Here is a 16625-nt window from a genome sequence, read left to right on the forward strand (position 1 = left end):
AATTGCTAAGAAGATACACTCCAAAAACTGTCTGAAAAGATAATGCATTCAGAATAACATTTTATAAATGTTTATAAATTTTATAAATTTAAATTAAACCAACCAACCACCCCACCCACCATTTACTTAAAGGATTCTTTGTTTCTTCTCAAATTTTGTGGAAAATTCTTTAAAATCATATTATAAAATGAAAATGTGTTCCAAGTACTTCAGAAAACTGAGGTGCAAATGCAAGGCACCATTATTATTATTATTATAAAACAAAATACTAGCATTAATTCACAGTAATTTTTGAATGTTATATAGCCTAATATATTCTACTGGTGATAAGGAATTTGTAGTAATCCACCCCACTGTCATGCATACAGGAAGACGTAAGATTTCAAAATTGCCTAACATTAAAAAAATAAGCCTTTTAATTTATTTGCATTCTAAAACAGGGCACTTCATCCTGGAATGTTTCCCCATATAAAATGCTGAGTAATGTACAGGATTTGGCAAGCCTGTATTAAAACGCCCTTTAAAGTTTTAAGTTCAATCACTATTTGTTTTGTATTATACTACATTTTGGCAGAATTTTTTTTTTATTTGTCTGTAACTGCAGTAGTTGCAATTTAACAATAAACCAGTCTGACATTTTAGGTCTTGAAGATACATACCATATATATTTCTGTAAAAATAATCATACTTTTTGTAAGCAACTTTACAGTAGACACCTCAAAAATCTACCATAGATGTGAAACTTAAAACAAGAAAAATTTAAGTTCTAAATCTTTATACATATACATCTAGATTTCTATATATATTATATATACAGACATAAGTATATATAAAATATATATAATCAGATTTGAAAAGTGAACAAAAATTGGGCACTGTACATAAATTCTTTTTAAAACTCAAACAATAGAAAACTCTTTAAACATTAAACAATTTTAATAAAAGTTTCTGTACAATGCTAAGCAGTTTTATTTACACATAGAAAATGTAATTGGAGTAGTGCTTCAAATTACAGAACTCCTTAAAATTTCAATGGCAGGTAAATCTGGAAAAAAATAACAGCATTCCATTCACAAATATTTTCAAGCAATAAATATGTATTTATAAATAGTGTAAATTTACATCAAGATTAGAAACAAAAATCACAAAACTGAAGTTTATTTCTTAGTCTATGTGCAATCCATTATCTTTGTGACTTGGCTGTTAATTTTTTTTTAAATGTTTTATTTAGGAACCAAAAGTATAACCATCATGGTTTCAAAACAAGACAGAAAAACATAAAAGCAGTAAAAAAGTTTCTTACTTAACTTTCCACATTAAAAAGAAAAAAAAAAAGTGGACCAAAGAAAGACTTAAAACTGTTAACTACCTTACAAAGAAATGACCAGCTAGGCTAGTAGTATATATTTTTTTTTTTCGAGGAAAATTCTGAAAGGGAAAATATAGATGAAAACAAATTCATCAGCCCAGAAATAGAGAAATATAAAAGAGGTTGTCTTCAAGTCAGTAGTCTGTATGATGTTGCCAGTTTTGTCAGATATATACAAAACATGGGAATTATTATTTATTTTTTTCTGAAGTTCAGCTGTTTAGTTTTTTTGAGAGTCCCGGCGTAGGAGCAGTACTCTCCCCTGTCCAGTTGGTTGACACTCCACACTTGGAAGGTTGCATAGACACAGTTTTCAGCCAGCAGCCTTACGAGATAGCTACAAAAACTAGTGGTGCAGAACTGGGTTACTTCCTGAATAGCAGAAAAGGTCTCATGTTTAATGTCCATGGAACAATATCAAGATGAGGCGGATGGTAATGCAGGAGCCTGGAAATAAAAGCAAGGTAGACTATTTTGGTATACTCATCATTAGTTGTGCTTCTATGTTTACAGCTACAAATATATAGTTGGTTTATGAGATTAGAAGACATTATTTACTGTTCGACAGCCTTGCTACACAGTGTAACAGAACAACTTCCCTTGTGATCTTTCCCACCGAGGCACTTTTTCTAAGAATCTAAGACCATCCTTATTTCACTGTGCCTCCAAAAGCTCTTAGAAAATTAGTTTACCACTTTTTTTACATATTCTTTTCTTTGACAGGGCTTTAAGAAACAATTTAAACAAATTAACTACAATTTTACTAGTGACAGCCTTCTGGGATCTATCTTACACAGGTAATATATTTTTTTTTTCGGTAAATTTCAAATGATTTTCTTTTTTCCTGAAGCAATCTTGAAGACCATCCAAATGAAAATATCAGGAACTTCAAAAAAACTTTAGTTTTTGATTACATATGTGCAAAGTATTGGAAGAAAAGAAAAATTCATAAATTACGTCTATAGTTCTATTCAGATCTGCTTTGAGTGAAATGCTTCCCATAAGCAACTGCTGTTTGCAATAAAAAACTTTGTGAGTATAGTTGAATTTCATAAGGTTATACCACACACCAGGAAGCAAGCGCTATTCAAATACTCCCGTGGAATTAAAACATCTGCTAGTACACAATTCTAAGCAATTTCAATTAGCCCGAAAAGAAGAAGTATATTTCAAAGCATACTCTCTGATTCTTTTTGTGGGCACTAACTATGTAAGCATGCATTCTATCAACCAAGTTGAAATGATACGATATACGTCAATTTTACAGGAATACTTAGAGGCAATGGTGGTGGGACCAATGCGCACACACACACACACACACACACACACACACACACACACACACACACACCCTCGTGCAGTATCTTGAACCAAAGGAAAATCTACATATTTCATTCATTACCTCCCATGTATCAGGTGGCAGAACATATACTACTGCCTCTCAACCCAGCTAATGTACTCACATGTTGATTTCACTTACTAATGTAAATTGGTCATAGACTTGCATCAGGTCCTCCATTTTGTACTGTTCTAGCACCACAAAATTTTCCAGATTTCCACATGTTTTTCGTGCACAATCTTGGCAATGCACTATGTAAGTCTTTCGAGAATTACTCTCATTAGTGACAAAAAGCAAATCAAAAACCTCCACCTGTTTTACACAAATAAAAACTGCGGTCAACAGAGATAGATGGTGATGTTTATAGTACATTTCTATGTAACCATGGACTTCTACTTGAACAGAACTATAGAGGGTCTAAAACATGGAGGACTGGGTTAAGATGAGACTGAAAATGTTTACACTGCACCAAATCCCAAAACATGACAGCAGTCGTATTTGGGGGAGGGACTGAAATGAATGTATAAAAACCTGTTAAAACTTAATTAAAAAATTTCATAAATGCCAGTTTAAAATAGTGATCAAAGGATCACTATTTTCCTTCTACGTCTTCATGACAAAATTCATCACAGGGGACCAAATATAAATACGTGCCTTTTTCCATAGACTGAACTCTTTAAATACAAAGACTGTATTCATATTTGCATTGCCAGAGCATGTCACAGTGCCTAGTGCTTACTCAATCCTCAAAACACACCTGTAGTATGAAGGATTATAATCTGATTATTTTACAGATGAGGAAACTGGCAAGTAACAGTGAGTAAATAGTGTTATAAGCCTTATGGTAAAACTAGTACTCATAAGTTTTAGAAACACATTAGAAATAATATATATATCTGTCTTAGAGTAACACTGTAGTGTAGGAATCATTCTCACATACTGAGAAGCTCATGTGTTCATTTTTGTGAGGTGTAAAATACATCTATTTTCTCATTAACTTACTCTGATCAGATTATATACCATTAAAATATCTAATGAATTTAATCATTTAAAATTAAAGCCAACACCAGAATCACTAATTTTCAAGGTTTAGAACAGATCATCAGTATCGCCATCTGTGACTTATCCTTAAATTTCCTCAAGAATAGAAAACTATTAATGAGAATGCGCTAACTCAAAATCCAGAGTTTAGCATATTTCCCATTATCATTAATGGGCAACAACATGAACCTAAGCAGTGGAGCTAGAGAATTTGTATACATTCTTTAACTTGTCCCTCATTTCTACCTTTTAATAAGTTACCTTGTGCATTTCATCTTCTTGATCAGTTGTTCTCAATCTATGGGACATAACCCCTTTGGCAAACTTCTAGCTCCAAAGATATGATTCATAACAGTAGCAAAATTATGAATTAGCAACAAAAATAACTTTATGGTTGGGGGTCACGACAACATGAGGAACTTATTGAAGGGTTGCAGCATTGGGAAAGTTGAGAACCACTGTTTATTTTAAAGTTTTGTTCCATTTTAACAACCCATTGCCATATTCTAGTCAAGTATAGTATATGTGGCAAAGGGATCTTCTCTTACAAGATTACTATAATATGTTCCGTTTTCTCTGTCCTCTCCAACCATTTCTTTTTCTGAAACAGATAACTAACTTTGTTGACTTCTCAAAGGTTTCTGGTGGATTCACTGACTCTGGAATAAATATCACATTACCTGACAGCATTCAAAATGCACTGAAAGCTGCATGTCACCTAGATTTATGAGAAGAATCTGTACTGTCAGTATTGTAGCCACAGTAGACTACCTACCCTCTTCTAAAGCCATTCCATTTCCCCACTCATGGTACCCATTACAGTCAATCTGCATTCTCACTAGAGTTTGTAGAGCCTGTTGAAATCATATTCATCCTTCAAAAGAGGACTAAAAGCTATGGATTTGTTTGTTTCTGTGAGCTCCTATTGCCAATATTAGAAAAACTATATCCATTATTTCTCTCTCTGCACTGTTCTACTAAGCCCACCTTCACATTCATTATAGTCTGATATGCAGTACTATTAGCTGATTGTAATTTATCTTCCTCCGAAAGATTTTAAGTTGCTTTAGACCAGGTACCACTTTATTGTTGTTCCTTTTGCAACCTTTAGCCACAGAAGATTGACAAGTGAATTGTGAATTCCACCAGAGAACTAAACACCAAAGTACACTGAGCTATACTAAACTCAATCCAGCTTATTGACATCTTTGTACATCAAGGTTGTTCCCAATCTAAAATCTCTTAACTTTCCAAATGACTCTACAGTAGATACTTTTTAAGGTTAACTAATAATAACACATGATATACCATTAAACATTAATATTTGATGAGAAAATAAAAAAATTGAACACAATGCTAATCACAGTAAAATGTATTACTAAAAACTTGATTAAAAAACAAAAGAAACTTTTCATAAACAATTGTGGGCAAGAACTATAACTCACCTCACAAATGCTACAATAATGAGCCGGTTCTTCTTTTGTCCGTCCATGCCATATGATCTCTTTTCCTGCAGCAATTAGAGCTTCCCTCAGTGTCTGACATTGCTTCAATGTTCTCAGAAGACAATACCTAAGATAAGGGAAAATTTACTCATTACTAGTAACTAAATATTGTGTATTTTTCACCTAAGAGATATACCAATTAGAAATAATGCCAAGAATCTTGGTCCTAATGCCTATTTTCCTTTTGTTGTTCATCTTCTGCTTTCCCTTGCCAGATATTTTTGAGATCTACCTGATAGCTGAAGATAGCCTATAACTCACTATGCATTTGAGCAGCCTCAAGTTTGAGGCAATCCATCTCTGCCTTCCAAGTGCTAAGACACTAGATATGGGCTACCGTGCTCATAGCATGTTAATTTTTCATATATCAGATTAAAAAATAGGGCAAATGTACAGCAGCCCTAAGGATGACAATATTCTGTCATTTATAGTTGAGATTAATTGGTATTCAAACATGACAACATAAAGGCCTTAATATATAAAAACTGAATCTTTATTTAAATAAGTTCTTAACTTTGGTCCTTAGCTGGCAAACTAATTAACCTCTCTAAGCATCACATTCATTAAGTTAGGGGTCTGAACTCCAGATATGAACAGCTATGATTCTAGGCAGGCAGGATGACACATCATCTCTATTCATACCACCTAAATATTCATTAACAGCATCATCTGTGTAGCCGTTTGCATAACTTAAGAGTCCGTGAATAGAGAATAATTTATAAATTTGTTAACTACAAGGTACAAAATTGGTTTAACTATGGTAGAAGAAAAACAGACATGAATTTCTTCATTTTAACTTAAGGTAACAGTAGAATCCAGTTACAGTAACACAATGGAACTTTTCTTGTAATTTGTACCTCTTCTAGTTCTCACAATTTTAACTAATTTTTCAAGTTTACTATCACTACTTGGAACTGTTATATTTTTACTCTCTTGTAAATCTTAGCAATCAGACTTTTCCTTTGAACACAGAGGCTGAACTAGACTAATTTCTAAAGCAATTTGAAAGTACCATAGAGAAAAGGTTCATCAACTAAGTATCATCCTGAAAGCAAGGTTTTTCTACTCACTGTCTGGCTGCCATATACAGTAGGTGTTCAATAAATACTTGCCTGTCAAACAATTAAAATTCAAGATATAAGTAATAGTATATTTACCTTCATCTTACTTTCATCATAAGTTAACAGCGTAAAGTATTGCTATTTCCAGGACTCATAGATATTAATTCCTACGGGATATGACTAGAAAAGGTTATTTAGCTATAAACTTACAAAACACATAATACTGTTAACTTTAGGGTTGCAGGCTGTCTTTAAGGATCATATTCCAAGAAATTCACCGTTTTTGGTTTCTTGAATTTTTTAATGTTTAACAACTTATGATTTAAGCTGTGGCTAAACGTCAAACCTAAAAGCAGTTGTCAAAGTAAGCAGCATATGTGTTTATATTTAGGGTACCAGACAAAGTAGCAGCTAAAAACTTTTAGCTCCTGCTACTGTCTTCCCTCTTCCACGTCCCATAGTTCACTCACTAAGGACTAAGGCACAGCTCTTACTCAAGTATTTTTTTTTTTTAATGCAAAGCTTCAAAATACCATTTTCCTTCTTTAAGAAAAAAAAAAACAATGCCAAACTACAGATATATAAGAAAGATTTGTAAATTCAACTATGCTCCTATAAAGGCAAACAAAAATAATACAAACAAAAATGAATAAAAAAATAATCAGGCCGGGAAATGTATCTGGTAATTCACTTGCCTTATGCCAACTATCTTTGTATTACAAATACAATTATCTTTGTATTTCTACAAGATGAAACTTGGGGCCCCAGTACAACTAAATTTGTATGAAAGAAAGACAAGCCACTACACTAGTTGAATTTGGGGTTTGAAAATCAGGAAGCCTAAAGTGTCTCCATCTTACACTTTAGTATTTCTTCTTTTGGGGGGTACTTTCCATGCCCTATTCTCACTCCCTCCACCACCACACGCCCTGAAAAACAGAGCCTTGGATCTACAGATTATTGTTTCAGTCTTTACTCATAAAATGAGCCTTCATTTTCAATGTTATTAACTATTTTGGTAATTTAGCTACAGTTAGGGGATGCCAGGAATAACCTTCTGCAATTACTCCGTAATTTTTATTTTCTGTTATAATAATCTTAGAAACCTTAGTTTTCTAAAAATGTATTTAACTATACTTTTTCCTTGCTTTTATTGTTTTTTAACATTAAAATTCTGTGTTCAGCAGTTGAAATAGAGAATTTAGAGAGACAAAGAATGAACAGGTTTTTTTTAAAAAAAAAAAAAAGATGTGATTTAACTGCAAATCAAGAGATTCAAGGACAATGAATCTAGAAGTCACAGTATCAACATTCTCATTACCTGATAGCAATTAAGATTTCATTTTACTAACAATTAAAGAGTAAACCAGTAACAAAAAAAGATAACAAAATTGTCTAAGATAAAATATGCTATTCTTTTGTGTAAGTAAATTTTAGGAACAGGGTATAAAGTTATTTTAACAGCTAGAGAAAGACAATTCTTTAACACTCAAGACCTGCTTTTTAACTGTTTGATGAAAAACTACATGAAAGAAAGAAGGTAGCTGGATAGAGTGGTGTCTACATCTTATTAGCACTTAGAAGACAGTGGCAGAAGTTTCAACTAGTCTGAACTGCCCAGGGAGACTCATCTTATATACATTAAAAAAATAATAATAAGACAACCACAAAAAGAGACTGAAAGCATAGTACATTTAAAGTTACACAGTAGACTCTAGCCCAGTCAAAACTGATTTGAAAAGAGAAGTGAAATTTGAGAGACAACTTCATAAGAGAATAAAAATAAAAACACTATATTCATAAACTGACATACTAAACCTAGATATTCAGGATATCATGGAGACTAAAAGGGGGAAGAGAGACTTTTCAAATGAAAGGAGATTTTCTATTCTGCAGCTGAAATTTCTTAATTAGAAAATACCAGTTTAGATTTGAGCAGGAAGATGGGGAAAGGCATCTTGTGCAAAGAAGGAAGGCAATGAGGTAATAGTGTGTGTTGGGGGGCTGTTGAAAGAACAATTTTTCAACACAATAATTTCAAACACTTTTTCTTATAAAATTTTAATTTTCAGGTGAGGTTTTAGCAGCAAGAGAGTGCTGCGAGAGCTGCTTCCCTTCCTTCAGCGAATAGACTTTAAGATAGCAGCCCACTTGGGCCTTACGCCTTCAAGAGAGTAATAAGGAATGAACTTATTCATAATAGTATATAGATGCTAAGAAAATACAGAATTATTATGACATGCTGGGGGCATCTTTACTAAGTTTCTAAGTTACAGAAGAAACAAGGATTAATCTGACATTGCACTTTACAATTCTTTTAAGAATACAATCTACTATTAAGAAATTTTAAGTATACCTAGAGGTGGCTGGCCATGACAGGTCTCTCTTAACTTAATCAGCAACAAAAAACAGGCTAACACCTTCAAAGCTCTCATACTACCTAACCATCAGGTCAGGATTGTTTACCCTTTGACAACAGTGGGTATCTGAGTATGACTAAGTCATCTAAGAATTTCATTTAAATCAAACACATGGCTGAAATTCAAGGTCTCACTAAGTCAATGATAAAACGAGCAGCTTAAAAAATTTTACTTTCTGGACAAAAAACAAGCATAAAAACAAATATGCTAATCATGTGACAAAAAAAGGAAAAAACTAAACCCCACAAAAATAACTATACATTAAACCCCAGTAACATATTAGAAGGCCAACAGGATTATCATACTGTAATGTATGCTAACTATGGACTGAAATTCTGTTCAGTTATGACTGAACAATTGTAGACCATCTCATTTGTAAAACAGGAATGAGAGAAGTTAACACTTAAAAGTCATCTCAATTTCTATCTTAAAAACTCAGTACTAATCACAAACTGCAATATAAATAAAGAAAAAGGTTTAAAAAACCCCCAAAACTTTCTAGTCTTGAAAAACAATCTTATTTAGTCTGTGGTGTTTCTTGTTTGCCTGGTCGTAAGCTTCTCTGGGTTCTTATGAAAGAGATTCTCCCCACAGTTCTTTTAGCAGAGTTCTGACTGGGTAAAAAACAAAATTTTAAATAGAGAATCAAATGATTCCTGTGGTCAGGCAACTAAGAATCAGTGCAAATATCTCATTTTATTTAGTATTGAAACTAAAAACAATTTTAGGGGGTGATCTATATGTAGACAGTGCATGTATCAACTTACACTAGTGAATTTCATATTTCTTAGATATGGTAAGTGGTCCCATGCATACATAGCTTTTCTATATTCTTATGAGAATGAAGTATATGATTGTGATATAATGATGTCTACAAATTACTTTTTCATGTAGCTCAAGCACAAAGTATATACTCATGTATAAGTCTGTGGGAACTGCTAAATACATATGATAAGGAGGTTACAAATTTTCAAACTGGAAGTTGGAGAGCAAGGAAGAAATAAGTTTAGGGTAGGTAGCAATGTGTTACATATAATTCTTATCCTTTAAAAGTGAAGGACTGAGTCCAAAGCCTTGGAAGCTATACAAGTCCTGGTTTATACTCACACTCCTTGGAAAACTGTCATAGTTGAATGAAATAAAAATGAAATAAGGAGCTTTAACTTTGAAGATTTCTTTATTTCTTTGTGAGGATACTATTGGACTTCAAAAAAATCAGTAGGAGTTCAGAAATCCATGGTAGCTATCCCCTGAGAAGTAATTACTGTTCAGCTACCCAAAAGGTACAAATGTATATTTCAGATTGATACTTCCAAGTCAGCAGAACCATTTACTCACCTGACTGCTTAATTTAAAAATTTAAGTCACAAGAACTCAAGTTCTGTGCTACCTAAAGCCAGCCATACTCTATACTCTGCAACTACTACAGAAGTTAAAACCTATGAAGGCTTACCTAAGCCTGATCTAAGCAAGAAGAAACCAAGTTCATTTGCAGTATATGGGGTATGAGCAAAAAGAGGTTCTGCTCACTTCAGTCGTTCAATGAAATCAACAGAATATTGTTTATGGACTTCCCAATAAAAATTTCATATGAGGTGCTTGGTGTGATCATTTTGAGTCAAGTTCACTGCTTTATGAAATGAGTCAAGTAATTAAGATAATATTCTTTGGAATCATTTATGTGGAAGATTGAAACAGAATGAGTGGATTCCAGTAAAATAACTAGGCTGTAGAAACAAGAGATGTGTTAAATGGCATACTCTGATAGAAGACTTTATGGACCTGCAAAACCCATAAAGACCAAACTTGAACTTGAAAATGTGAAAGAAAAAATAAAAACATGAGGAATGTTGACCTATTTAAAGAAGTATAGATAAGATGCCCTGCAACCTCAGCAGCTCGCTCTGGGATGCAAAGAGCAGACCAAGAGGTGAGTGACTAGACCTCAGCTGGACAAAGCCATCTCTAGGCCTTAGGACCCAGGGAAAAACCCCTGGCCCTTCCCTTCCTTACCCACCTCAGCTGTACTAGACAGCCAACAGGCAAGGTTCCTGAAGGAAGGCTACTCCAATACCCCTAAACTGGACTCCAAAATCTACAATTCCCACTCTACCTCCAAACCCATCCATCCCCAGACACCTCAGTGGCTCCCTGAAACAGTGACTGCACAAATGCACCAAGAGGAGTTCCCTATGATACAGAGAGCAACTGTGAAGATCGGTGAAAGAAAGGATCCCTGAGACACAGACATTGACTGCAAAGATTGGACCAGTAGGCAAAGACACTACCAGCATCAACTGGAGAAGGAGATGGGGAGGAGCCAAATACAAATACAACCTAAAGAGCAATATGGCAACACAAAAACCTAGTAGTCCTACAACAGAAGACCTGAACTTCCTAACCAGAAGAAAAAGAAAATTACAATAAATATAACTTTATGAAGATGATAGAGACCCTTAAAGGAGAAATGAAAAATTCCCTTAAAGAGATGGAAGAAAAGACAAACAAAAAATTGGAAGAAATCATAAATCTCTCAAAGAAAGCCAGAAAAATATAAACAAACAGATCAAGCAAACAGTTCAAACACTTTAAGACTTTTAACACTGACATAGAGGCAATGAAGAAAACACAAACCAAAGGATTTCTGGTAATGGAAAATCTGGATTAAAATATCAGGAACTACAGATGCAATTATGTTGCAGGAGATCCTTCCACTCCTCCAGCCTATAGCCGCTGAGATACCAGCCCATTGGGGCGTCATCTCTCTCCCTTTAAAAAAGCGGCCACTTCCCTCTCCTCTATCTCTTCACTTCCTGCTCCGGCGGCAACTAGACTCCCTTCCTGGTTGCACAGAGGGCTGACGGTGATCTGTAAGTTTTTTCCCCTTTAAATAAATACCACCCTATTAATCATAATTCCAATGCTGTGGCATTGTTTGTGACTTACGCCTTCACAATTATACAAAACAGAATACAGGAGATGGAAGAGAGAATCTCAGGACTTGAAGACACGATAGAGGAAATAGATTCAATGGTCAAGAAATGATAAATTCAACAAATTCTTAAAATACCCAGGAAAGCTGGGATACCATGAAAAGACCAAATCTAAGGAGAAGAGGGAAGAAGGACAAAGCACAGAAAATATAATCACCAAAATCATAAAAGAAAACCTTCCCAACATAAAGAATGATATGCCTATGAAGGTAACACCAAATAGACTAGACCAAAGGGAAAAAAAAGTCCCCTTGCCATATAATAATCAAAACACTAAACATACAGAACAAAAGAATATTAAGATTTACAAAGGAAAAAGGCCAAGTAACATGAAGGAAAACCTTTCAGAATTACACCCGACTTCTCAAGGGAAATTCTGAAAGCCAGAAGGTCCTAGACAGATGTGCTGCATACACTAAGAAACTATATAAAAAAGCAAATGTTTCAATCACCATAGATGGAGAAAACAAGATATTCCATGAAAAAAAAAAAACCGATTTAAACAATACCTATTCACAAATCCAGCACTGCAGGAAGTACTAAAAGGAAAACTCCAAACCAAGGAAGCTAACTGCACCCATAAAAACGAAGGCAACAGATAACCCCACACCAACAAAACCCAAAGAAACACACACACACACACACACACACACACACCCCGAAAAATAAAAGGAATTAAAAATCGCTGGTTGTTAATCTCTTAATATCAATGCACTCAAATTCACCTATAAAAACAGGCTAACATGGATAGGATCCATCATAAAACACACCTCAACCTCAAAGACAGACACTACCTCAGAGTAAAGGGTTGGGAAAAGGTTTTCCAACCAAATAGACCTAAGAAACAAGCAGGTGCAGCTATCCTAATATCTAACAAAATAGACTTCAAACTACAATCAGTCAGAAGAGATGGTGGAGGACACTTTATACTCATAACAGGAACAATCCATCAAGATGACGTCTCAATAATGTGTAGAAAATGAGAGATTTTGGTATACTCAGTTCCAAATGGGATGTGTTCATCAAATTCCTCCTCTCAGGGCTCAGGGAAAGATTGTAATTGTCACAGGGGATGGATGACTCCATGGAAACAGTGCTTTCCAGATACAAGAGGACTGGCTGATGCACGTATGAACTCGAGAGACTCTGGCAGCACACAGACAGGTTCAAGACAAACATGGTACCAGCACTGAGAGGGAGAAGTGGACACAGGTTCCCACCCCTAATCTAAAAACTATCTACAACTGATATCCATTTGGTAAAGGAAAAATTAAGTTTTCCCCAATGAAGTCTCACTGGGTATATTAATTACACTTCAGGGTAGTCACCATGCCCAGCATTCGATGGGCAATATAAAACTCAATGGTATTTTCGCAGACTTTGTGTTATATTGCTTTGTTTGTACATTTTCTGTGTTACTAGGTTTGTGCCTACATATTTTGGTTTCTGTTTTTGCAGGGTGTGTTTCCTTTGTTTTTTTGGAGAGACAAAGGGCATGGAATTGAGCAGATGGAGGGGTGGAGGAGCTGGAGGAAGGGAAAAGCATGTTCAGAATTTATTACACGAAAAAAATTTTTTTTCAGTTAAAAAAAGAAAGGCGAAAGAAAGAAAAGCAACAAATTTAAGGGTAAAAAAGCAAACAAAGGGAAAGGAATATCTTCTTTCTGAAAGATATTTTTTAGTGGCTGTTTCTATTAACAATGTAAATTATTGCTGAGCATTGGGTAGTAATTATATGTCACTTTTGAGTTAAATTTTTTTGCTAATGTGAGAACTACATGTCATTGTGTTAACTTTTATTCTGAAAGGGAAGCTCATGAATAATTAGATTGCTCGATTTTAAAAAGCAAATACATGTCTATAATGGCATATTATTAATATCCCCATTTTTCATAAGCTCATTTGGTGTTAAAACTTAACCTGGAATTACGTATAGATTTCATTTAGCACATCACAATGACTAACATATGTTTTACTACAAAAATAGTAATGTGTTTTATTCTAACACAATGTGATAGACCTTGCTAAGAAAATAAAATTTCTATTGCCTTTTTAAATCTAAAAATTCTGAATTCCCCTACATATTTGGACTGAATACTGTTGTATGTCTTTGGTAAAATCCTTTCTGAATCATCTCCTAGCTTAGAAATTCTTTTCCACGGTTCATTGACGGCTAGAACACCCTACATTTTTGATAGTGTATTTAAATGATAATGGCTCATATATTTATGTGTGTGTATACACAAACACACACACACACACACACACACACACACACACACACACACACACACACACACACACACACAAATTATATGTCCCCAATTAGAACTGGGAAAGATTAGGAGGTGTGGCTGGCTTTGTTGGAAGAGGTATATCACTGGTGAGTGGGGTTGGTTTTTGAGGTTTCAAAAGCCCACACCATTCCCAGTTAGTTTATTGCCTTGTGCTTGTGGATGGAGATATGAGCTCTCAGTTATTATCTGGGCAGTGGTGGCATAAGTCTTTAATCCCAGCACTCAGGAGGCAGAGGCAGGTGGAACTCTGTGAGTTTGAGGCAACCCTGGTCTACAAGAGCTAGTTCTAGGATAGGTTCCAAAAATACAGAGAAAACCTGTCTCAAAAAAAGAAAAGTGGTCATTAGCTCTCAGTTATTACTCCAGCACCTACCTGCCTGCCTGCCACCATGCTCCCCACCATGATGGTGATGAACCCTCTGGAAGCATGAGTCCCAAGTAAAATGATTTCTTTTATAAGTTGCCATGGCCCTGGTGTTTTATCACAGCAATAGAAAGCAACAGTTGGCTCTAGGCGCCATTTTCATCCTGTCTGTATTTTCAACATTTATACAAACTACATGTCTCCCTAGAACACATAGCTTCTTAGTATGTTTTGGCAATACTTGGGATTGAACTCAGAAGAATGCACAGCTTAAAAGAACAAAAGGACTTCTCTAGACTCTGGAAGACTCCAATGGACTTATCATTTTATTTCTTGCATTCTATCCACTTATGTGTACTAACTAAACTATTCATAAATCCAGTGATTAGCCTATAGCCTGTATTCAGTCAAATATTCATTAAATGAAAGAATGAGAGCAAGATGTTTGATAAAAAGTTCACTTTATAGCAATGACTAAATGCATTGTAAAAAGTAATTCTTTTTCTTTTGGGTTTTTCGAGACTGCTCTTGTAAACCAGGCTGTCCTTGCACTCACAGAGATCCACTTGTCTCTGCCTCCCAAGTACTAGGATTAAAGGTGTGTGCCACCACCGCTCAGTCTGTAAAAAGTAATCTATCTATCTTTCTTTTCTTTTTTTTTCGAGACAGAGTTTTTCTGTAGCTTTAGAGCCTATCATGGAACTAGCTCTTGTAGACCAAGCTGTGTAAAAAGTAATCTTAAAGCAAGGCTGAGGAGTTTGTACTTGTGTTTTGCATTTTCAAGTGGTATAATCGAAAAAGAAAAAAAAAAAAACCTTCTTAATCACATATGACAATCCAACCAAGCTGGGAGCAGAGTTCTTAATTTGACGAGGAATGCAATCAAAAGCAAGATAATTTGACATTTGTAGTGCCAGGTAAAATGGAGAACAGGTGCTCAAGGCTTCACAATAATAAAAGACAAGAGGATAAACCTAATCATGCCTTTTAGATTCTGCTCTCCATGAAACAACCATGTCTATTTTCTTATAGTGGAGTTGAACATCTTCCTCTCCTGCTTAAAATCCTCTGATGGTAAGCAACAATATTTAGAACCAATATATGACCTTCTTATCATGTCCCAAAAGTTCATGGACAAACTTCATTTTGTTACATTGATCTAATCCTATCACTTTTCCTTTAGTAAAAGTAGCATTCTTACCATCTCTACCCAAATTATTTTTCAATTGTATCTTATACATATAAATATGTCACCTCTCAGATCTCTTGCTTGGTAATCTCTCCTAATATACTAAAATGTTGAGAGATATTTGATCACTGTGCCTGTCCTTCTTCACTTGCCTTAAGGCACCTTCTGATTGGTTTAATAAGGCTAAGCAGGGCTTCTGGGAAGAGAGCAACTGTGGAAGGAAGAGAGGCTGAATTTGCCAGCGACATGTGGAGGGGGTCAGACCTACTGTATGGAGGACAGGTAATGATGAGTCATGTGGCAGAATTTAAGTTATAAGAGCTAGTTGGTGACAAGCTTAAGCTAAGTTTAAGGTTTCATAATTAGTAAGTCTCTGTGTCTTATTTGGGAGCTGGCAGTCCAAAGAAAGTCTTGACTATACTAGTACAGAACTTCTGTCCTATAAAACAGGAAATTCATCTTTATACCACTATGTGTCCTTTAGTGTATACAATTGGTTCTCAAACAGTTCTTGAACAGGTGTTGAACAATATATATTTAGGGAATGGAAACAAAAAAGCAGGTAGATTTTAGACTAATTTATAAAATATCTAAACTGATGACAAGAATTTTGAAAGTTACTAGATAATCACAAGTTATAAATGTTAAAGAGACGACTACTGTGTTATGTAGAAATTACAACTTAATTCCTTTTATAATCCTGATTCCAATTATAAAATCCTAATCAATTCAAAATGTAATGTGATGAACTACCCAATCTACATAGACATTACCTAACAGCTTTTTTCAATTATGCTTTCTCATCAGTGGTGGTTCATGCCTATAAATCATAAGAACTGAAGAGGGTGAGGCAAATAGAATTCTTGAAAATTCGAGGGCATACTGGACTACATAGTTCCAGGCCAATCTGAGATATAGGGTGATATCTCAAAATCAAAAAGAACAAATATTAGTAAATCCTTAAGTTATTTTATCTCTTTACTTTTCAATAATCTGAGTGACTTCAACAAGGCCAATAACTCTACCACCAAAACCACACAAACAATT

At 34.7% G+C, this 16625-nt stretch overlaps 1 protein-coding gene across 8 annotated transcripts in view; it reads right to left on the reverse strand.

The window, feature by feature from the left end:
* Positions 1-633: 633 nt before the first annotated feature.
* The window catches only part of Kdm6a (lysine demethylase 6A), a 128351-nt gene continuing 112359 nt past the window's right edge, over positions 634-16625 (reverse strand). For 4 of the 8 annotated variants that reach the window (XM_026784716.1, XM_013350659.2, XM_013350660.2 and 1 more), the window contains 3 exons: positions 5195-5321; positions 2833-3020; positions 634-1816 (listed from right to left, as the gene is read on the reverse strand). In XM_026784716.1, the coding sequence (XP_026640517.1) occupies positions 1735-1816; positions 2833-3020; positions 5195-5321 (397 nt within the window). In that variant the 3' untranslated portion in view covers positions 634-1734. The remainder of the gene's footprint in view (positions 1817-2832; positions 3021-5194; positions 5322-16625) is intronic. The other 4 variants (XM_005358937.3, XM_005358943.3, XM_026784717.1 and 1 more) reach the window with 1 other exon arrangement.

Source organism: Microtus ochrogaster, chromosome X (assembly GCF_000317375.1).
Source record: "Microtus ochrogaster isolate Prairie Vole_2 chromosome X, MicOch1.0, whole genome shotgun sequence".
In the NCBI taxonomy this organism is placed as follows: Eukaryota; Metazoa; Chordata; class Mammalia; order Rodentia; family Cricetidae; genus Microtus; species Microtus ochrogaster.